Source organism: Onychostoma macrolepis, chromosome 13, assembly GCF_012432095.1.
Source record: "Onychostoma macrolepis isolate SWU-2019 chromosome 13, ASM1243209v1, whole genome shotgun sequence".
Taxonomy (NCBI): Eukaryota; Metazoa; Chordata; class Actinopteri; order Cypriniformes; family Cyprinidae; genus Onychostoma; species Onychostoma macrolepis.
The window spans coordinates 30,736-55,000 of NC_081167.1; the positions used below are offsets into that span (position 1 = coordinate 30,736).

At 38.8% G+C, this 24,265-nt stretch overlaps 1 protein-coding gene across 4 annotated transcripts in view; it reads right to left on the bottom strand.

Annotated features, from left to right (window-relative positions):
• Positions 1-24,265, bottom strand: part of LOC131552820 (NACHT, LRR and PYD domains-containing protein 12-like) — a 32,237-nt gene that overhangs the window by 4,986 nt on the left and 2,986 nt on the right. For 2 of the 4 annotated variants that reach the window (XM_058796945.1, XM_058796946.1), the window contains exons 3-10: positions 24,185-24,265; positions 23,966-24,070; positions 23,841-23,867; positions 21,365-23,245; positions 18,368-18,541; positions 13,030-13,203; positions 12,746-12,919; positions 7,221-7,394 (exon numbers count right to left, since the gene is read on the bottom strand). The exon at positions 24,185-24,265 is cut by the window's right edge and continues 24 nt beyond it. In XM_058796945.1, coding sequence (XP_058652928.1) covers positions 7,221-7,394; positions 12,746-12,919; positions 13,030-13,203; positions 18,368-18,541; positions 21,365-23,245; positions 23,841-23,867; positions 23,966-24,070; positions 24,185-24,265 — 2,790 coding nt within the window. Of the gene's footprint in view, positions 1-7,220; positions 7,395-12,745; positions 12,920-13,029; positions 13,204-18,367; positions 18,542-21,364; positions 23,246-23,794; positions 23,868-23,965; positions 24,071-24,184 lie in introns of those variants that run through there. The other 2 variants (XM_058796947.1, XM_058796948.1) reach the window with 2 other exon arrangements.

The window sequence follows — 24,265 nt, forward strand, 5'->3', positions numbered from 1 at the left end:
CATTAACTTAAATAAAGTGAAAATAAAATTGTTGCAGTGGTTGTTCCCCTCATGCCTCCTACGAGGAGGTTTTTCTGGAGCTCCTAGTTGGTCAGAAACCTCAATGAGGTTGAAGAATAGGGATAAATTGAGCCCCTCTGTGGACTGATTTCCAGAATCTTGTGATTCTCTATCTCTCTCTCTCACACACACACACACACACACACACACACACACACACACACACACACAACTAAAATACATCAACATTTTTCATTTTATTCACCTCTTAACATTCTTTCGTTTCATTTTCTTGTTAATTTAATACATTTCTTGAAATCAGTTTGTTGTTAGACTTCCTTCTTTGTAAACTGTCATAAACTGACTATATCAAGACAATCAATCCTAATCACATCAAATGTGTGACCAAGAACTGTAGTCTGTACATGCATGTGGTACTAAATACATTTTCCATTCTGTCCAGGAAAATGTATTAATACAGAGTTTTTCATTAATTCTGGAAAACATACACACAATGTCATCAGATAGCATATTCCTATACATTTTGTCAGAAAAGGGTGAATGGTATTGAGAAAGGGCGTCTACATATTACTGGCATAGCCAAATCAAACCTTTCAAATGTAAGAAATATTTGTGGAAGGTTACTTTATTAACCTCTTAAAGTGTTATTTTACTTCAATTAAGTACAATGATAAAGGTTTAAAATGATCCAGTAGAGTTGTAGCCTTCTCATCATTTTTTATTTTGTAATATTCTATTGATGTAATATTAAGCCTTACTATACAGAACTCACTAAATGTTATTTTAAGGCTTTCATTGTTGTCATATAAATGTTTGTATAGAGTGATAAAAGTCAAAATGATCAATAAATTATAAATTACGGTATTTTGCCTTGGTATGACCCATTATTGTTTTGCAGATAATGCAAAGGCAGAATACATTAACTTCCGAATAAGGGTCAAAGGTCAAGTTTGAGCTCAATTTTTTTTATGTAGATAAATATATTAATTATGACAACTACTTGGCAAATTTTCAGTGTCCTACCTGTCATACAATTGGCTGGACAACAAAAAAACTTTAAAGTCATTTTTGTCAGTTTCACACTCTGGTGAGTTAAGGTCTTTTGCCTTTGTAGGGCAGTATTATAACAACCTTATAATATATTATATTACAATGGCCAAGAATGGCCTTTAATCTCATGATGATTCAGCATTGGTTTAGAAGAAGAAAGAAAGCTGTAGAAGAATAAGAGGAATGATCAGAATGTAGGAAAAGGGTATATGAATGTAGAAAGAAGTTGGAAGCACTATTGGTGCTGGGAAAAGAGATCAACAGAACGTGGTGAGAAGCAAGAATTGTTAAGAAGGGAAAATGAAAGGAAGAATGATCAAACTTTTTACATAACTTTTTTTATCTTCTATTTGTGTGAAAATCTTCAATGAGAAAAAATTAACATGCCAAGAATTGACCAACTAAAATGATTAATCTGATTGCAATATCTTGAATAGGTCAAATCCATCCAAGGCCATAAGATGATTTAAATTTGATTTCAATGATCTGCAAACCCAGTAATAATGGAAGGTATAAGTTTTGTCTTTTCCCTTGCAACAAAACCACAAACACGCTGGCGCAAGTGTTAGCAAACTAAACCATCCCTCTCTGGGAGCACCATTTCACATGGAATCTGATCAGAGAACTCATTTTACTAGACATGTGATTAAAGATGTGTACAATGCTAACATTGGGCAGAAATTCCACAGTTTTTACAGACTGCAGAGGTGGAAATGGTCAAATGTAATAATAAGAAAATGCCAATTGCTAAACTAACAGTACCGCACCAAAACTGGCAAACTAATGCCCTGAACACAGATCTGACTAGTGTAAACAGTATCATTTAAAAGTTAAATTTCCCAGCAGATCTGGCTGTCATAATGCCCTGAACACAGCAGACTGTGTAAACTCAGCTGTAACAGCAGTTTGAAGTGCAACGTGCTTAGACTGCGCTGAAACACTAGCTTTTAGATCTGACCATTAACACTCAGTTTGTCTTGGCCTTATGTTTACAAAACATGATCATGACAATGATATATGTCTTTGTAAACTAAAACAAATTTGCTCCTGATGGTATGCAATCTTGGATTACAACCATCTGCAACGACTGTATGGCTGTGGCCATTACAGGAAAATTAAAATCCACCAGTCTCCAAGCAATCTGTGAAAAGGCTCAAGATTAAGCTGTTTTCCTCTCTGTCTGTTTCCCTTTCAGACTGACTGCTGCCATCTCTGAGGGACAAATTCCACAAGGATGCCTGGCCCCACCTACACCAACTTGCACACACACCGAGGAGATGGGGGTGGAGATACTTCAAGCGGTCATTCACACCTCATAGCACTACACAAGTAGTTACATGACCTCCTGGTGTGTATCGCCGGAACTAAATTATATAACACAGATTATGGTAGGCTAGACATCACCCATCTCCTACACACAAACATACACACAAACACACAGAACACATTTTCATTATTACAACTGCACAATATACTTACCTGGCATAATTAGTATACTCTTAATTTATGCCCCCAATTATTTATTTATTTATTTTTTAACGGCCCAGCAAAGGATGAACGACCTGTGTCATAAACAGTGACATGTAAAACTAGTCTTGCATATTTAATTCACTCCAAAATGGGCCAGTATTATTTGCACGCTGTCACTTAACTTCTGCTGCTTGAGTAAGGATCATTATAAAAATAATATTATCCACAGAAGAGGTGCAGATTTTGCAAAAAATAATTAAAATAAATAAATAAATATATAAACAGACTTCAGCAACTGACATTTTGTCAGAACCTCTAGTAAATTACATGCTATTTTGTTTAGTTGTCTGTTCAGAATTGTGGGCGAATTGTGATTCTCAATCATTTCAGAAGTGAGGGGGACAGGAATGTCAAATATAATAACTTTTTTTGTCTAATTGATAGGTTTTATTACGATTATTTATTAATTATTACCTCTTGCTTTTAATTGGCTGAGAAATCAAATACGCTGCTGGACAATAACCAATAATTTATAATATTTTTCCTGTATTTTCCTAATGACAATTTTATGATTTGTTCATATACTACATTTTTTCCCATTTTTATCACAGAATAAGGCAGAATATATATTTTATAGCCTAGAAACCTATCTATTGCCAAGTGTAATAAATGCTATTAATTAGCACTGCATTATTCAGAATCAGATGTTTTTTTATTACCTGGAGATGACTTGAAAAACACACATAAACCATATAATGTCACAATCCTGTGTTTACTGTCTTCACGTTTCTTTTTATTCAGCTTAGCTACAGTAGAGATAGTCTCAGCCTCAGACATCACGCCCACGGAATGTTGGCTAAAGACCACGGGAATCAGATAAGCCCTTTACACAATCTGACATGGCTGCGGTTGGAATTGAACTGCGGGTTTCGTCTGGTCAGAGGAGAACTGACCCCCGACTGAGCCTGGTTTCTCCCAAGGTTTTTTTCTCCATTCTGTCTCAGAGGGAGTTTTGGTTCCTTGCCGCTGTCGCCTCTGGCTTGCTCAGTTGGGGACACTTCATTTCTAGCGATTATTGTCGATTTGATTGTCTAGCTCAGTTTAGTTTAAATAGTATCTGTGCAATGACACCTCTGAATTCAATAATGAAATGCCTTTAACTGAAAATTGAGTGTTTATTCTTATCAATATACATTACTGACACTTATCCTCCAATTTGATACTGTTAAGTGCTTTGACGCAATCTCTATTGTTAAAAGCGCTATATAAATAAAGGTGACTTGACTTGACTTGACTAAACGTCTGATGCATATGGCACACTTAGCTGGAAACACTTCAGGAGTTTCGAAGTCGTCATCGGATTGGTTGAATTATACAGGATTTTCGGGAGACGTGTGTATCGCGTTCTTTAACGTTCTGCCAGGAAACAAAAATGCCATGATGCCAAACCCCCTCACGAAAGAAGAAAGCCGTCGTGTTTACAACTGATGACGAGCACTTGTCAGGATCAACTAAACGCTGAATTTTCAAAAGTATGTGAAAAATGTAATGTTCGCGGCATAGAATCTTTAAAATATGCCCGAGAGTTTTAAACACCGATCTGTTATTGTGGTGACATTTCCACACCCCTAAACATGACGCGGAACAAAACGAAACATGATCGGTTGCTTTATCTGTCAGTCATATGACCTCTTGGGCAGGTCTTGGCCATTCAAAGCGGCCAAAGTTCCCAGACCTTCAGCCGTCAGTCTGAAGGTCTGGCTACGCGAGACTACATTAGAGATAGCTTTGGCTACAGCAATATCTGGATTCTTGCACGTCGTGACTCGTAAGTTAGTACTTCTATGAGGCCGTTTCAGACTTTCTGCGCGAGATCGCCATCTGGTTTCGAGTAGCCTATAAATGAAACATACAGTACACTGCTTGAGAGTGTTTACGTCTTGTTCCTGACCGCATCACTGTCTTTACTGGCTGTTTTAGGGAATATTTACATTCATTCACATGTGATTGTATTAGTTACTTATTTTTTATAATTTCATCTCAATAATCAAATTGTATGGTCTTATGAACATACTGTATGTAAACACTGTAATGTGCATAGGACTTGCATGGCTACAGTCACACATCAATTGTTTCAAATTCTATTTAAAAATTCTAAAATGAGACCTATTCAGCAAAGCAGCTGGTCTCTTAGGACAAAACATTTATTATATCCAATCCTTAGCATTGTTGCAAACTAGGGGGCCCACTAGTTTACAACATATGTCTAATGGCAATGCAAATTTATCTAAACAAATAAAGTATCTCATCTCTAGGGCCCCAAAATCACCTCAGGCCCCAGAGGGTTAATAACTTTAATTAAAGCTGCAGTCCGTAACTTTTTTTGGTTAAAAATGATCCAAAATCAATAATTGAGCAAGTACATAACCAGCCAGTGTTCAAAACTATCACCTTACTTTTGCCCGATTCACAACGGTTAGCTTATAATAATGTTTTCTAATTTGAGTGGTACGGGTAGGTTTTCATGGGAAATTCGAGCATGGCACTACGTCATTACGTCACGTCTGTAAACATAAAGAAGATGTCCCAGCTAATAGGCTATCGCATGTGAGGATCCTGCAGGTGACGGATCGTTTATAGCCTTTTCTCACAGCAGCTAGAATAATTAAATCTCAAAAGATCATTTTGATGGCGGATTGTAATCCAGAAAGGATTATATGAAACGCATGTGAATGAAATTCAATTATATTCCAGTTTTAAATGTGCTTCTGATTACAGATAGCCTGGGATTACACAAGATTTGTTTTTTGTTTTTTTTTAAACAGTTCGAAGGGAGCATAGGTAGCTTTTTGGGTTAAAAGAATTTCTTGGTATGAAATTCGAATGGTATGACAATTAGATTAGACTGTACAGAAATTGAAATCTACATGCTAATACACACTATACTCATAGTCATGCAATGCTGATGTTGTTAACATTAATAATTTGAGAATAAAGTATAACAATAATAATAATAATTTGCATGGTTTAATGTGATATGAGCAAACCGATCATTAGATTAAATCACCATTGGTAGCGCGATTTATTGTAATATTTTTTTCCTTTTTTCCTTGGTCAGAACAAGCGTGGCAGACTTGTTACTTACTTGTTGAGATGACAATATACAGTGAAAATTCTTATTTGGGTCATATATTCCAAGACGTAGGCTAGAATCTGTGATTACTAAGTACAGGATTCACACCGGTGCAGTGACTGACAGCTACACATACTACTCAAAACATAAGATTCATCCGCGCTGGAGCCGTGCCAGAGTACAACACACGCAATGAAGATAATTCCGCAAGTAACTGCAATTCCAGGTTTTCAAACATAGATGGCGACAAAGAGGCAAAACTTACGAACTGCAGCTTTAATCTATATTTTATTTATAAAAAGAAAACTATGCAGTGTTTTTAAACTTTTAATTACAGTTTCTGTACCTGAAATTTGGTTCAGTTATATTTATTTATGCTATTACTAATTGATTTGTTTGTTCCTATTTTATTACTGACTGTTTACTTGTCTTTAACATTTTAATATTTGAAATTTATATTAATCTAGTTGTTTTTGCTGTGGTATTTTTGTTAAAAGTCAAGTCAAGTCACCTTTATTTATATAGCGCTTTTAACAATACAGATTGTGTCAAAGCACTTAACAGTATCAAATTGGAGGATAGAGTGTCAGTAATGTATAATGATAAGATTAAACACTCAATTTTCAGTTAAAGGCATTTCATTATTGAATTCAGAGATGTCATTGTCTAGCTCAGTTTAGTTTAAATAGTATCTGTACAATCAAATCGGCGATAATTGCTAGAAATTAAGTGTCCCCAACTGAGCAAGCCAGAGGCGACAGTGGCAAGGAACCAAAACTCCCTCTTGTGACAGAATGGAGCAAAAAAAACCTTGGGAGAAACCAGGCTCAGTCGGGGGGCCAGTTCTCCTCTGGCCAGACGAAACCCTAAAAGCATAGGCAAAATTCCTCTTGCAGTGTTCTGTAGGCTGCTGATTTTTGCTCATGTTATTGAGCTGCAACAGAATGCTCTGTAAAATGACAGAATAAATGTTTGACATCTAATTGTTTGACAATTCTTTTTATATTGGATTTTTTATCTTATTGGAATCGAAACTAGGAATCGATAAGTGGAATCAGAATCGATAAAATTCAAACAATACCCAACCCTATATATAACACATTACATGCATGCACAGTTTTAAGGCAGCTTTAATCGCCTTTTTGGTAACTTCGTGACTTAACTGACCACGACATTGGATGCTCGTAATTTATTTCGCGCTTTGATATGAAATTATATAGGCTACAGCGTGCGCCGGTGCTTTTGTGCGTGCAACAAAAGTGAAGCCGGCACTGAAGTGAAGCTGGAGCATGTGTCTGAAACATGTGCAGGTTGATGTGGTCGTAAAGACGTACTGCGACTGAACAAATGCACTTCTTGTCAAGAAAAAAAGAGACAGAAGTTGCAGGTATTAGTGGGGTGGCCAATCCTAGGCTCCACCCCTGCATTAACTGTGTTAAATAATTTTAACGGGTTAAACTGAACAAATTAATTGCCTGCGTTGAATTTTGACTGCACTAATATATATACAGACAATGAAGAGTATGAACAACTCTTGCTGACATACTTGAGTTTGTCCAGTGTGCAGTTTGGATCCTCCAATTTTTCAGAGAGCAGCTTGACCCCTGAATCTCCTGGGTAATTGTAGCTCAGATCCAGCTCTTTCAGGTATGAGGGGTTTGAATTCAGACCTGAAGACACATATTGACAGCCTTTCTCTGTCACCATACAGCCTGACAACCTACAAACACACACAGAAATAGTCCACATCACATTAGTTTGGCAGTCAGATGTCACTAACACACAGTCTAACATACAGTGTGGTAGCTGTCAATTTTTATCATTTTAATCACAAAGTGTAGACACCTGATACATTTATACTCCAGTAAAATGTCAGTAGAAATGTACTGACGAACAGGAACAAAGTATTTCCACGCTAAAGACCAGGGGTCGAAATCTGAAGAAACCTTGAAGAGCCATTTTAAATTTATATCACTGTGTCATTTCATAAAAGATCAATTTGTGCTCATTTAGCATTATCAGGAAAAATCAACTATTATATTGGACATTGTATGTACATCTTGAATTTAAATGCAAATGTAAATAAGGTGTTTGAGCTCTGACTGTTATGAGTGTGACTGTGAGAAGCTTCCAATTTAATTTGTGACGAAGTTAGAAGTTTTGTTTTTTTAATCTTACATTTTCATTTATTTACATTTAATCATTTAGCAGACACTTTTATCCAAAGCGACATACAAATGATGGCAATAGAAGCAATCTATACAACAAAAGAGTAACAATATGTAAGTGTCGTCCCGGTTAGTTTAATGCAGTACACGAAACAGGGGGGAAAAAAAGAAATTAAAATTTTATGCATTATGATGAATTATTCAAAGTTATTTAACCTTGTCATTACGGGTTTTTTTCAGTGTATATAATCTCATACTATAATGTATGCAAATCCTTGATATTCATGTTTTTTGTCATCTTGTATATAATAAGTTCTTCAATTAAAAAAACAAACAAACAAAAAAGATATGAGCAACAGGTGCACTAACAGCCCATATTGTTATGGTTTTCCTCAGCATTTGCAATGTCTGCACAAAGGAGACACTGGGCAGCTGCTCGAAGATCTCACCTTTAGAGAAGACTGGTGATTTTGTACTCAAAATTAGTATTACGACTTAAAAATGAGGATTAGGACTAGCTCACCCCAACACTCACACATTATGATAAATGCTGACCAATACTTAATTATTACTTTTTTGTTTTACTGAAAATTATATGTTTTAGTTAAACAAGTCAAATTAAATTTTGCAAGTGCACCCATCTGCCTCATCAGCCCACACAGAAAGCCTTACAGAACCCTGTGCAGCTCGTTTCAACAGCAAGCACTCTTGTGCACAAAGCAGAGTAGAACGAGCCTTCGGCATGCTGAAAACATACTGGTGCTCTATTTTCTTCAAGGCCTTAGAGGAGAGCGCTGACATTTTTGATATTAGTGATATTTCTAAATAAAGTCATAGAAGAAACTCATTACATAATTTCCACAGATTTCCAGTGTCATTCAGTAATCTCCATCCTGTATCCAGTAATAATAGAATATGTAGCCTGTAGTTTAAAAAAAAACAAAAAAAAAACACCTACAGTAGCCTATATGTTTGTACACTAATATTTCAAAAAGGTACGTGGATATGTTCTTATAAAATTGCTCCCAAACATAAGATTGTTGCTTAGCGTAGGAAGAAGGTGTGTCCAAACTTTTGACTGGTAATGTATATCATATAAAAGTCTCTACACAAGAGCTACACTTGGTTAGTAGCACTCAGCTTTTACCTTGCTTAGTAATGCCACGTTAAGCATCATTTGTATATTTAGTTTGAAATCAGTGAATTAGGCTTTTTGAGTCTAAACCTTCAGTGTTACCATTTGTATCATTGGTGTTATGTAACCTGCCTGATTTATCTCAACTTACACAACTGCTCTGTGTACCCATAAATACACATGAACTAGACGAAATGACTAGCAACATGGGCACTATCTTCTCTAATACATTAGAAGCTGTTGCCCCCATCAAATTGAAAAAGGTTGGAGAAAAACGTAATGCACCATGGTACAACAGTTATACCCATTCTCTCTAGAAAGAAACTTGTAATCTTGAGCGCAAATGGAGAAAAACTAACTTGGAAGTTTTTAGAATTGCGTGTAAAAACAGTATGTCCGGCTATAGACAGGCTTTAAAAGCTGCCAGGGAAGAGCATATCCGCAAACTCATAGAAAATAACCAAAACAATCCAAGGTTTTTATTTAGCACAGTGGCTAGATTAACAAATAACCAGAAGCCAACTGATCTAAATATTCCCTCACAGTTTAATAGTAATGACTTTATGAATTTCTTCACTGATAAAATAGACAACATCAGATATACAATAACAAATGTAGATTCCACGGCGTCTAGTACTTCAGCTTCATTCATCGCACCCAAAGAAAAACTGCAGTGCTTTACAACTATAGGACAGGAAGTGCTAAATAAACTTATCACTGCATCTAAACCAACATCATGCCTATTAGATCCTGTACCCACTAAATTACTGAAAGAGTTGTTACCTGTAGCAGAAGAACCGCTTCTGAATATTATTAACTCATCGTTATCTTTAGATCACGTCCCAAAATCATTCAAGCTGGTGGTTATTAAGCCTCTTATTAAGAAACCTCAACTAGATCCTAGTGAACTGGCAAATTACAGACCCATTTCAAATCTTCCGTTTATGTTTAAAATTTTTGAAAAAGTTGTCTGCTCAATTGTGCTCCTTCTTCATCTCTGTGAAGATTTTCAGTCAGGTTTCAGGCCCCATCACAGCAGAGAAGCTTCGCTTGTTAAAATTACAAATGACTTGCTTCTTGCGTCAGACCAAGGCTGCATCTCATTGCTAGTTTTACTTGATCTTAGTGCTGCGTTCGACACTATAGATCATGACATACTCATAGATCGATTGCAAAACTATACGGGTATTCAAGGGCAGGCTTTAAGATGGTTTAGATCCTACCTGTCAGATCGCTACCACTTTATTTACAGGGGGAGTCATCTCAATTATAACCAGTAAAGTATGGAGTACCACAAGTATCTGTCCTAGGTCCTCTGCTATTTTCAAAATACATGTTGCCCCATGGTAATATTATTAGAAAATACGGGATTAGTTTCCATTGCTATGCTGATGATACTCAACTACAGGTGCATCTCAATAAATTAGAATGTCGTGGAAAAGTTCATTTCTTTCAGTAATTCAACTCAAATTGAGAAACTTGTGTATTAAATAAATTCAATGCACACAGACTGAAGTAGTTTAAGTCTTTGGTTCTTTTAATTGTGATGATTTTGGCTCACATTTAACAAAAACCCACCAATTCACTATCTCAACAAATTAGAATATGGTGACATGCCAATAAGCTAATCAACTCAAAACACCTGCAAAGGTTTCCTGAGCCTTCAAAATGGTCTCTCAGTTTGGTTCACTAGGCTACACAATCATGGGGAAGACTGCTGATCTGACAGTTGTCCAGAAGAAAATCGTTGACACCCTTCACAAGGAGGGTAAGCCACAAACATTCATTGCCAAAGAAGCTGGCTGTTCACAGAGTGCTGTATCCCAGCATGTTAACAGAAAGTTGAGTGGAAGGAAAAAGTGTGGAAGAAAAAGATGCACAACCAACCGAGAGAACCGCAGCCTTATGAGGATTGTCAAGCAAAATCGATTCAAGAATTTGGGTGAACTTCACAAGGAATGGACTGAGGCTGGGGTCAAGGCATCAAGAGCCACCACACACAGACGTGTCAAGGAATTTGGCTACAGTTGTCATATTCCTCTTGTTAAGCCACTCCTGAACCACAGACAACGTCAGAGGCGTCTTACCTGGGCTAAGGAGAAGAAGAACTGGACTGTTGCCCAGTGGTCCGAAGTCCTCTTTTCAGATGAGAGCAAGTTTTGTATTTCATTTGGAAACCAAGCTCCTAGAGTCTGGAGGAAGGGTGGAGAAGCTCATAGCCCAAGTTTCTTGAAGTCCAGTGTTAAGTTTCCACAGTCTGTGATCATCTGCTGGTGTTGGTCCATTGTGTTTTTTGAAAACCAAAGTCACTGCACCCGTTTACCAAGAAATTGTGGAGCACTTCAATGCTTCCTTCTGCTGACCAGCTTTTTCAAGATGCTGATTTCATTTTCCAGCAGGATTTGGCACCTGGCCACACTGCCAAAAGCACCAATAGTTGGTTAAATGACCATGGTGTTGGTGTGCTTGACTGGCCAGCAAACTCACCAGACCTGAACCCCATAGAGAATCTATGGGGTATTGTCAAGAGGAAAATGAGAAACAAGAGACCAAAAAATGCAGATGAGCTGAAGGCCACTGTCAAAGAAACCTGGGCTTCCATACCACCTCAGCAGTGCCACAAACTGATCACCTCCACGCCACGCCGAATTGAGGCAGTAATTAAAGCAAACGGAGCCCCTACCAAGTATTGAGTACATATACAGTAAATTAACATACTTTCCAGAAGGCCAACTGGTCTTATGAAGTATTCTAATTTGTTGACATAGTGAATTGGTGGGTTTTTGTTAAATGTGAGCCAAAATCATCACAATTAAAAGAACCAAAGACTTAAACTACTACAGTCTGTGTGCACTGAATTCATTTAATACACAAGTTTCACAATTTGAGTTGAATTACTGAAATAAATGAACTTTTCCACGACATTTTATTTAATTTATTAAATAACATTTAATTTATTGAGATGCACCTGTACAACGGTCATTTGCCAGCATTGACAAGTTAAGGCTGTTAATGATGTTTGCAGTGTAATATTTGACAGAAGTGTAAAAATGATGGTTATTTTTGTGAGTTACAACTCGTTAGCTCTAGTACTCTGCCCACTTTAAAGTAGACAGAGAGATGAAGTAGTGCAGTAAGACCATGTTTATTTGAACAAATGAATTATATAATTTCTTTGAATTAAATCTCAGGAACGAGAGAGAGAGAGAGAGAGAGAGAGGGATGAAATTTGCATGTGTGAATTATGTATGTGTATGTACGTATATGGAAGGGTTCAGTAAACAAGTCTGGAAAACCATGCATGTCTAGCATGTTTTATGGTATTGTGTCAGAAGCGGGATATTAGCTGCATTAATATGGCATATTGCCCAGTTAAGTGAAGAGCTATACAGTCAAGGACATGCTCAGATTTTTGCCACTGGAAAGTTTCCCATTTGAAAGGCCAAGAGTGGAAACAAAGATTCATGCGCTACAGAACAACCACCAAATTATCTTAATAAAATCCACTCACCCTCCACCTCAAACGAATGTTTGTTTGTTTGTTTTATCTCCCAAATTTATGCAGTTTTCATGGGTCATACTTCTCAAGGTGGAAAATATAGACATTTGTATAAATATGAAAAAAAAACATGCCTGCAAATATTGTTTTTGTTCTAGCCATTGAAAGCAGATGCAACATTTGGTGACAAAAAGGTCATTTATTGTAAAAGATATTTAAAGTTAATTTATTGTGACATTTTGTTACTAATTTATGGAAAAAACATTTACCTCAGTATCTCCAGCTGACAGTTTGGACTCTTCAGTCCATCAGAAAGAAGCTTCACTCCTGAATTGTGCAGGTCATTGTTACTCAGGTCCAGCTCTCTCAGGCAGGAGGTTGAGGATGGTAAAACTGATGACAAACTCTCACAAGACTGAGCAGTGAGATTACATATGGAACATCTGAACAAGATAAACCCAAAGTCATTGCATACAGAATAAATCTTAGCAATGCAATTTTAAGTTAATGCCTAAATAAATAAATACATCAGCTAAAGTGTTTGAATTCAGACCTTAGTATCTTCAGCCAACAGTTTGGATTCTTCAGTCCATTAGAAAGAAGCTTCACTCCTGAATCCTGCAGGTCATTGTTACTCAGGTCCAGCTCTCTCAGACGGGAGGTTGAGGATTGTAAAACTGATGACAAAATATCACAAGACTGAGCAGTGAGATTACACCCACGTAGCCTGTGCAAAGAGAGATAAAAACAAAAACAAATAAACAGCGATATTAATGTGTTAATCATGTAGGGTTTATAACAGAGCTATTCAACTGGCCACCCATGGCAAAGGTGCCACAAGGTGGAAACAATGGCCCGGGCCATTGTTTCACAGCTGAAAAAGAAAAGGAAGAGAAGTTAAATTTGTTAAAGACAAACAACCAGAGACCACAGTAACAACAGATGTCAGTGCTGACAAACACTTTTGTGAGGGTCTTGGGAGATATCCACAACTCTAGTATAAAGACATTATTATCAGTCATAACTTCTGGAGAGAAATAGCACAGACACTGGATAAAGATGATTATCTTAAGAAGTATAATTTGAAAGGCTGCACTGTGTTTGAAAGGTGTGTTATTTGTTAATAAATCCGCACATGGATCTCAACCCGTCTGACGGTTCATTACAGAAAACTTCAACCATCCACCGATCCAGCAGCTCTTCAACAGCTCACATCTGAGGTCTCTGCTCAAGCTAACATCTTAGCCATGCATCAGCAACAGCTCAACCGGCTGATGATGCTAACCAAAGAGTTAGTTAGGATGCTGCAAACTCTCTGCTTACCCACCACCACTCCACCAAGCACAGCATCAACTCGCACAACAAGCTCGTCTACCATGAGCACGGTATCTGCTAATCCATGCCTCGCCTTTCCCAAAAAGGGTCCCCAGGTAAGTGTAAAGGTTTCCTGCTACAGTGCTCTTTGTTTGTTAACCAGCAGCCCACATTACATTCCATAGACAAAAGAAGGATTTCATTTGTCTGCTCATTTCTAACAGGGAAGGTTTTAGACTGGGCCACTGCCATCTGGGAAACCCTGGGATCCACTTTTCCCTCGTTCAAAATATTTCTTCAACATTTCAGAGAGGTTTTTAAGCATTGGGGGAATGGCCGAGACGCTGGTGACCAACTGCTGTCTCTTCAACAGGGTGAGAGCACTGCTGTGGCGTGTGCTCTCAATTTTTACACATTAGTGGCTCAAACCATCTGGATTGAGGATACCTTGCAGCTGCTCTTTCACAAGGGGCTAAATTTGTAACTTCTGTCAGAATTGGCTTGTCGTGATGAAGGAAAGGATTTTAATCAATTCGATGCAGCTTGGTCATGCACCTCTTACACCTGAGGAGAGAGAGTGTCAAATCAAACAGCATCTGTGCTTATACTGTGGCCAACCCGATCATGTGAAGGCCTCTTGCCCAGTTCGTCCAAACCACCATTATCCATTTTAGGTAAGTGCATGCTAATTAATGCCTTGCTCATCTTCTTGTATGGAAATACCTGTTCAATTGACTGTGTCTGAGAAAACCATTTGTACTACTGCTGTGCTTGTCTCCGGAGCTGCGGGAAATCTCACTGATATTGACTTTGCTGAGCAGAATGATATACTAGTGACTTCTTGTGTATCTCCTTTGTCAGTTGCTGCATTAGATGGAGCATGTCCAACATGTCACTCAGGATTTAGTGCTTCAAGTTAGAGTCCTGCACACAGAGATCATTTGCCTCTACCTCATTCCCTCGCCCAATTTTGCCATCATTCTCGGTCTACCCTAGCTCCAGCAGCATAATCCCCAGATCTCATGGGCTGGCGAGGAAATAACACATTGGAGTCAAAGCTGCCAATATAAATGTCTTCAATCTGTCACCGCTCTGCACGTAAGCACCACTGAGGTTAAACCCAAGGATTTACAAGTTTTTAAACTTCCCGCTGAGTATGCTGATCTAATCGAAGCTTTCAGTAAAGTCAAGGCATCACAACTTCACTCCACTCCATCAACTAAGCGACCGTGCCATTGAATTAGTGCCAGGTAATTACTGCTTCTCACTGTCACAACCAGAATCTGAAGCCATGCAGAATTACATCAAGGAAAAACTGGCCAAGGACTTCATCAGGCCCTCCACCTCTCCAGCATCAGCCAGTTTCTTTTTCATGGGAAAGAAGGATGGCGGCCTTCGACCTTGCATCGATTATCATGGACTGAATGAAATCACATTGAAGTTTGCTATCCCTTACCTTTAGTGCCTGAAGCCCTAGAACAGTTCAGAACAGCCAAATTCTTCACTAAGCTACACCTCCATAGTGCCTACAATCTCATCCGTATATGAGAAGGAGATGATCCGAAGACTGCTTTCTCTAATAGCACTGGGCACTACAAGTACTTGGTCATGTCATTCGGGGCTGGTAAACAGTCCTTCTCTTAGCCATGAAGGCTGCATTTGAGGAGTGGAGGCACTGGCTGGAGGGGGCTAAACATCATACGCCACCTGACTGTCCCAATGATATGACCTCCATGCCCCCGAGTTCTGTCAACAAGTCATGCTAATGTCCCATGCATGCATTCTGGCATCACAGCAACCCTTCAGATAATCAGTAACAAGTTTTGGTGGCCTGGCATGCAGAACGAGATCACCATGTTTGTCAAGAACTGCTCAAATTGCAACATCGATAAACAATCCAAACAACTGTCTGCCAGGTTGCTCCAACCTTTCACCATTCCTTGAAGACTTTGGTCTCACATCACCATAGACTTTGTTACCAATCTCCCGGTGTCCCAGGGTCATTAGACTATCCTCACGGTGGTAGACAAATTTTCCAAGGCTTTCAGACTCATACTGTTACCTAAGCTCCCCTCTGCTCTAGAAATGGCGGAGCAGCTGTGAAATTGTGTCTTCCATTTCTATGGCCTCCACCAGTTTCCTTAGATCGTACTTCAATCTAAATCAGTCTGACTGGATTATATACTTGTTCTGGGCAGAGCATGCACAGAATTCATTGTTAAATCCCTCCACTGGGTTGACCCCATTTCAATGCATCCTTGGAAATCAGCCCCCACTATTTCCCTGGTCAGGCGAACCCACCAAACTCCCCGGCATCAATGATTTGCTAGAAAGAACCGAGGCTACCTGGGATCTAGCTCATGTACATCTTCAACGTGCCCTAAGATGTCAGAAGGAACAAGCTGATCGTCGCAGCTCACAGTATCAACCTGGTCAGTGAGTGTGGCTCTCCACTTGAGATCTTCATCTTCATCTGCCCTGCTGAAAACTAAGTCCCAGGTACATAGGTTCCTTTAAGGTCAAAAAACAAATAACTCCTCTGTCTTACAATTTACAACTCCCTGCAAATGATCGTGTCTCTCCCACATTTCATGTCTCACTCCTGAAACCTGCTGGTGGTCTGAGAGAAGAGGATGAAGAAGGTGACTCAAGGGGCCCCCCAGACATCATCACTTATCAGGTGCATGAACTCCAGACATCGGGGCAGCTTATTTCAGTACCTAATTGACTAGTAGGGGTATGGCCCAGAGGACAGGCCTGGGTCAATGCAGAGGACATTCTCGACCCTGCACTCATCGAGGAATTTCCCCGGACCCGTCCAGAAAGACCAGCTCCTAGACCTTGTATCGACTGCCTCCTTGCATCAGGAGCCGTTTGTGCTGCTGTCATGGTTGCACCGGTTTCTCCCTCACTGCAATGGTTTCTCCCTCGTTGCACTCAGTCTCTCACTCGCTGGAGTGCTCATTGGACTCACCTCTGCATTCATTCACCCGCTTGCGCTCTCCAGAGTACTGATGATTAACACCTGGAATCAATTGGAAAACACACTACTTATACACAGTAGTTTCAGTCCTTCTTTGTCTGTTTTCCGATGTGACTACGGACTTGTTTTCTCTTCAAGAAACTTACCTGATACTGTCGTGTTCTCGGGATTGCGGTCGTTTCCAAGGATTATAATCCCCTGTTTGTTTCTAGTGCAAAGACTGTGTATATTCCTCAGATGTACCACGAATGCAAGACTGTGTGTATTCCTCTGATTTATCACAAAGTATGACACATCTGTGTTGATTACTGTGCCAGAACTACAGACTAGTTAAGTTCAGTGTGTTTTGTTATTTCCATTTATGTGCTTCCCTGTAGCCGTTCTGTTCTCTCAGTTATCTGTTTTACGAGTTAAATTAAGTGGTTATGGACTCTTTATCCCTGGGTTTTTGCACTCTGTGCGAGATGCTCTCTATATTTTGATCAAATGTTTGTGTAATGATGATGCACTTGAAGTCATTCACCTGAATACTTGCCTGAAACAGTTTGTTTAATAAAACTTCTGCATTTAAGTCCATCTACCTCTCTCTTTTCTTTACATCTGTTACAATAACAATTTAATCTTTGGATAAATTATACAATATATACAAATATCACTTCACAGCCAACACATGCATGGGGCCCAAAGGAGTCACATCAGGGCTACCTAACTGAGTGAATCTAACATTTATACACAGACATCACTCCTGAAATTTTGCAGCCTGTGGCCTTTGGTCTTCTTAGCAGCATGAAAATTTTACTCAATCCACATATGGACACTCTGGCTGCTCAAATCAGATCTCTCACTCACGATCTTCTAACATTATTACAACACACATTACATTACGTATTTCATGGCACACTCGTTTTACGCGTATTTGGTGCCACCTATGGTTGTGGGTGTATTATTGACATGTCAAAGTCTACACCCTGAATATAAGACGACTGCATTTTTTCAGATGTATTTCCAAGAAAAAACATTGTCTTATATTCGGCTCAATACGGTAATACTGAGGACAGTCTACCTAAAAAGATTCTGAGAAAAAAAAATAATAATCTGAAAATACTAAGATAAATTCAGCTGCATAATTTATTCATGCCACAATGCATGCGGTATAGTGGTGTGAAGTAGTGTGGGCTGGTGGGATCAATGTTAATGAGTGGCATTCATACCACACACCAGTCTCTTGAGTCTCACATATCAGGCCTGCTTCCAGAATCGAATCACTCAGGGTGCTTCTGAAATTAGTGAGGGTGCTTTTATTTTGACATCATATATTTTTGTCTCATCTATTGTTATGATTATCAGTCCGTCAGTCATTGCGATTATGAGAGTGAATCCCATTTTTATATGCAGACGTCACTCTCACAACGTTTCAGCATGTGATTACTTTCTCATCAGGTGTTATTGAAGAGACACTGCTTGTGTCCTCCAAGAAAATGCCACTAATAGATTCATACTACAATATAAAGTGTATCTGTTAGTCATATTAATGAAACCGCTATTCATACACATATGTGAACATAATACATAATAATGAACATGAAAATCAAACCTTAGTATCTCCAGCTGACAGCTTAGACTCTTCATTCCAAAAGAAAGCAGATTCACTCCTGAATCCTTCAGATCATTTATACACAGGTCCAGCTCATTCAGATGAGAGTTTGATGATTGGAGAGCTGAACACACAGTTTCACAGTGCTGATCAAAAGGGCAACATCCAGCAAGTCTATAACAGAGCATGACATAGTGCAGTGAGGAGGAGATGGATGGTTAAAGTCATGTTTTCTGTATTCTGTGCATGACAATAAAATGTCTTTTATTGATCATGTATCTAATATCCTATGTGACATGAAGGTCTCTGAACACAAGTCATGATAATTGCAGTGGCTGTCTGTAAATGCTAACATAAGCACATTAGGTGGAGTCTAAACATGGAAAATCCCAATTGTAAAATTAACACTGCTCTGTATTTATAATTGGAGCCACCAGCAGAGTGTTAAAAGTAACTGTTAAAACTGAGGTAGAATTATAAGTAATGATCAGTGTTGATGTTTTGTTGAGAATGATTCATTTGAAGCGCTTGACTCTTGATTTTTATTAAATGAATTTTCTTTCACCGTTTGCATTTTTTTTCTGAACAATTGCGCATTAATAAAACAGAAGGTTGGTGAAGAAGCAGATCACGTTGTCTGTTCGCAACATTCAGTCACAAAATGGTTTAAGTGTCGTGTAGTTTGATGACTAAATAAATAGTGAGGTTGAGGCATTTCTTTACTGTAAAAATGTTCAATTAAAGAAAATCCAGCTGTTATGTATTTACACTGTAACAGGATGAACAGAGATTGTCTCTCAAAGATGCAATGACATATTTTGTACAAGAATTCTTCAGTGGGCATTGAGAAACACCTTCACATTAACGCTAACAAACAACACTCACAGATCAAGTCTAAACATCGCAAAACAAACTAGCTTTATTTACAGGAAACACTCAAGTTGAGTTTAATGCACACAGGGATAAAATCTTTAATGTTGTGGGCCTATTTTCAGCCAGAGGGAATGCAGCCCTGAATTCGCTCTGGCCCCACAGCATAATCTAGAAGTCTTTTTAAGTTCCTTTGTCTCTGCCATGTAGACCATCTCAAGCTCCCTCATCTCAGCCACAGAGGCCATTCCAAGCTCAATAATCTCACCCATGGCAGCCATTCCCAGCTCCCTCGTCTCTGATACAGCGGCTGTTTCCTCTCCCTTCAATGCAACCACGGAGGTCATTCCTGAACTCCCCATTTAGTCTTTAATGACCACTGAGGTCATTCCCAAACACTCTGACAGCCTTGATACAAATACAGGTTGAATTTTCAATATAGAAAATAGAGGCATAGAGCCTGCACCCAGTTCCTTCTTCACAATCCTTCTGCACTCATCCTACTCACCAGAAGCCCTAAGACCAGCTAGGCAAGTTAAAATAAAGAAAATAAACAGGGTACGCTTTCAGCCATCTCAGTCTTAGTGAATATCTTTCTGGAATGCATGACTAAAATGAACTGAAACTCAGCGAATACTTGCCTCACAGACACAAGAACATGAATCTGTAACATGAGCCTATAGAAAGATTTAAATGTCAACTTTTAAATGAACCAATTCAAATTGAAAACAAATATTCCCTAATAATAAGTACCAACGTAAGGTACAGTCTTTCCAGTCTGAGCTTATTATCTGTAATGTGGTCACAAACACGCACAGTGCAGCCTATTCATACAGTAATCAGCCACATGAACATGTAAACTCCCACATCAACTCCGTAAACAAAACAGAAAGATTTTGGAAGAAAACACACTGTGAGGAATAAGCCAGAGTTTACCTCAGAAGAACAGTGCGATCCAATGTGGCTTTATTTAGTGGAGGATATAATTTCTGTCGAGTAAGTAATGTATTCTTACTTATATTAGTTAACATATTTTTACATAAACGTACACATTTTACTAGCTGGGCTTTTCTCAAGCTGTAGAACTATTGAATTGACTAAATGAAAGGTATGAAATTGAGTGAAATGTTGAAATCTGATAAATATAGCCTATTCAGGCACATTTTTGTTACATCTAAATATCGTACGAAACAAGCATTTATGTTCTAAAATGTAATAGCTATATGTGTCACGGTCCTGCTGGAGCCAGGGAAACGCGGGGACCAGGAGTTTCTTCCAACATAGACTTTATTTTGGAATTGCAGGAACACAGGAATGCAGGACACACAATTAACAATTAACAGCTGACACGGAGACAGGGAAACACAGGGCTTATAAACACAAGGAATTCAGACGAGGAGAACTCAAACAGGTGGGGAGCAAATCAAACACGGATGGAGACTAATCAACTCATAATGACAGGAACAGGAACAAACCAAATATGGGCACAAGAGAAGGGGAAACACAAGACAGGACTGACAATATGATATATAATACAATATAAAAGTAAGTTTATATGAAAGTTTACAATGCAGCATGAACAGTCTAAGAATGTTTACGTCAATGTTTACTGTGAAATACTGTGTTCGCAAATATCTGCTCAGATGTAAATGTTTACAATGTGGTAATCAGTAATAATTTAGTGTCTAAAGTATAAAAATGTTAATATCCAAACATCATTTCTCATTGTTTTTACATGTTGTTCATTCTCTATGACTTAAAACTTTGTGAATAACAGATCTCTTTGGCTTTTTTTCCAGCAATGTTTCCTCCTTTTCTTGTCGAGTCTTTATATCTCTTTGAAGAAAATTTATTTTTACTACTAAGTAACATTTTGTTTGGAGTATAAAAGTTTTTATTCTGCTTTTAATTATGAATGTAAGATGGTTATGAACATGTTTTCCACACAGCTGTGCATTCAACTGCTCATATTCTATCTGTTTCAATGCTCATAAATGAGAAATAAATGATTTATATACTGTATAAATAACTGCTATATAAATAAAAACAGGGTAATCTGATAGATTATTGTGAGCCTCGAGTGCAGCCTAATCTGTTTCTTATGTGATGACATGAATGAATACTCACAGAGCTCTTCTGCAGTTGATCACAGCCGGTATCAATCTTCTTCTACCCTCATCTGATGTGTTGTATTTCATGAGATCCAGCTCATCCAGCGGCTCCTCTGACATCTGAAGCATGTAGGCGATTGTTGAGCAGTTAGCAGGAGTGAGTTCATTCTCTGAGTGTTTGTCTGATTTCACAAACCTCTGAATCTCTCTGGACAGAGTCTGATCTTTCACCTCCAACAGACAGAGAAACAGATTGATGGATCTTTCAGTGGAGAGTTTCATGATATAGTCTTTTTTCTTGATCTTGTCTTTAATGTATTGTGTGATTTGTCTGATGGTCTCTGAGCTGTTCTCTGTGTGTGTCAGTAGATCCTGTAAGAGTCTCTGATTGGACTCCAGTGAGACGCCCAGCAGGAACCGCAGGAACAGATCCAGCTGCCCACTCTCACTCTTAAGGGCTTTATCTACTGCTGATCTTAGTAGATCATACAAAGAGTTTTCCTCAGAACTGTATCTTTCATAATTAATGCCCTGCAGTGGCTCCATATTCTTTGTCAGATGGCAGTAAAAAAGATAGAAAGCAGCGAGAAACTCCTGAACGGTCAGATGAATGAAGCTGTAGACTTTCCTCTGATGAATCACAGATTCCTCCTTAAAGATCTCAGTGCAAATCCCAGAGTACACCGAGGCGTCAGTGACGTCTATGCCGCTCTCAATCAGGTCCTCCTCATAGAATATCATATTGCCCTTCATCAGCTGTTTGAAAGCCACTTCAGCAAGTTTCACAATCACTTCTCTGTTGGACTGCAGGAGTTTCTCTGGATCTCTCTCTTCATACTTCTGGTTCATCATGTTGATCTGAATCAGCAGGAAGTGGATGTACATTTCAGTCAGAGTTTGAGGGATTTCTGCACTCAGATCTTCTTCCAGGAGCTTCTGAAGCACAGTGGATGAGATCCAGCAGAAGACGGGGATGTGGCACATGATGTGGAGGCTTCTTGCTCTTCTGATGTGTGAGATTATTCTGTTGGCTTGATGCTGGTCACTGATTCTCTTCCTGAAATATTCCTCCTTCTGAGGCTCAGTGAATCCCTGAATTTCTGTCAAACGCTTGATGTATTTGGAGGGGATCTGATTGGCTGCTGCTGGTCTGGAGGTGATCCAGATGAGAGCAGAGGGAAGCAGCTCTCCTTTCATGAGCTTTGACATCAACACACCCACTGATGAAGTCTCAGTCACATCACAAACTTTCTGAGCGTCTGAAAACATCAGTGCGATTCTGCTTTCATCCAGACCATCAAAGATGAACACAACTTTACACTCCTCATAAATCTTTGAGTCCAGATCTTGAAGTTCAGGATGAAAGTCCAGCAGAAGTCTGTGAAGACTGTACTGATGATCTCGGATCAAGTTCAGCTCTCGAAATGGAAGCACAAACATGAAATCTACATCCTGATTGGCTTTTCCCTCGGCCCAGTCCAGAATGAACTTCTGCACAGAGACGGTTTTTCCGATTCCAGCGATGCCTTTAGTAAGAACAGTCTTGATCCGGTCTTTCTTCTTCTTCTTCTTCTTATATCCTGGTTCAGCTGAGGCTTTAAAGATGTCATTGCAGTAGATTGGAGTGTCTTGTGAGTGATGTGTTCTGGTTGTTTTCTCCATCTGTAAAACCTCATGTTCTTCATTCACTCCTTCACTCTCTCCCTCTATGATGTAGAGCTGTGTGTAGATCCTGTTCAGGAGGGCTTCATTCTCCTGGAGGTTCAGTCCCTCAAATAATCTCTCATACTTGTTCTTCATGCTGGTTTTGTGTTGGTATTTGACTCTCTGTAGTTCATCGTCTACCATTTGGAGAGAATCCTGCTGCAGATCTCCAGTCTGACCTTCTTTATATACTCTGCAGAAACAAAAAAACAACACAAAAAATTAATGAGTATGAGAAGAAAGATCTTCAAAAAACGCCACGTGTGTCATTCTCTGAACCAGTTGATACACAATAAACAGCTTTAATACAGACCCTGACTATTTTTATGCAGAAACTATCTCAGATCAGCAAGAACCAGCTTAATTCTTAAAATGACACTTAAAAACACATAAAAATCCTCTGAGTCTCTCCATGTTTGTTTTAACTCTCAAACACTGTATTTATAAAATCATGCTCCACAAATGAGATCTTGAGCTCAAATCTCTTCTTCATGAATGATGACAATGAAATGCTCAGAACTGCAGAAAACTGAAACCAGATTCCCAAAAACACTGTCAAAGGACAAACAGCTGATGATGATAGTGGATGAACCTGGTTCATATTCAGATGGGAGAGCTCTATAATGGACGCATTTGTGGTGAGGCTCAAATTGTAGTTAAACCATATAATGTGCCTTCAATTATGGTGTCATTTGTTAAAGAACACATTGATTACAAATATGGGTTCATTAAATTGTCTTACTCTCATTTTACTGCAGCAGTTCAATCAGCTGCATGTTTGTACTCACATAGTGTCAGAGGTCACAGCTTCATCACTGATGACAAAAAAATCACATCAATAATTCGGATTATTTATCTCTATCACTGATGTTTAAATACTGTCTCTTGTCTCCAGCAGTGGTTATTGTCTCACCTGGGGTTAAGGGATTCATCACTGAGGTCAGGGGGTTTTCGCAGAGATGTATCACTCTTCATAGACACACAGCTGGACTCTGGAGATGCTGTTTTCTTTTTCTTTCTTTTAATGATAATGAGAAAATCACATCAATAATTCAGATTATTTCTCTCTATCACTGATGTTTATAATTCTTATAATACTGTCTCTTGTCTCCAGCAGTGGTTATTGTCTCACCTGGGGTTAAGGGGTTCAGCACTGAGGTCAGGGGGTTTTCGCAGAGATGTATCACTCTTCATAGACACACAGCTGGGCTCT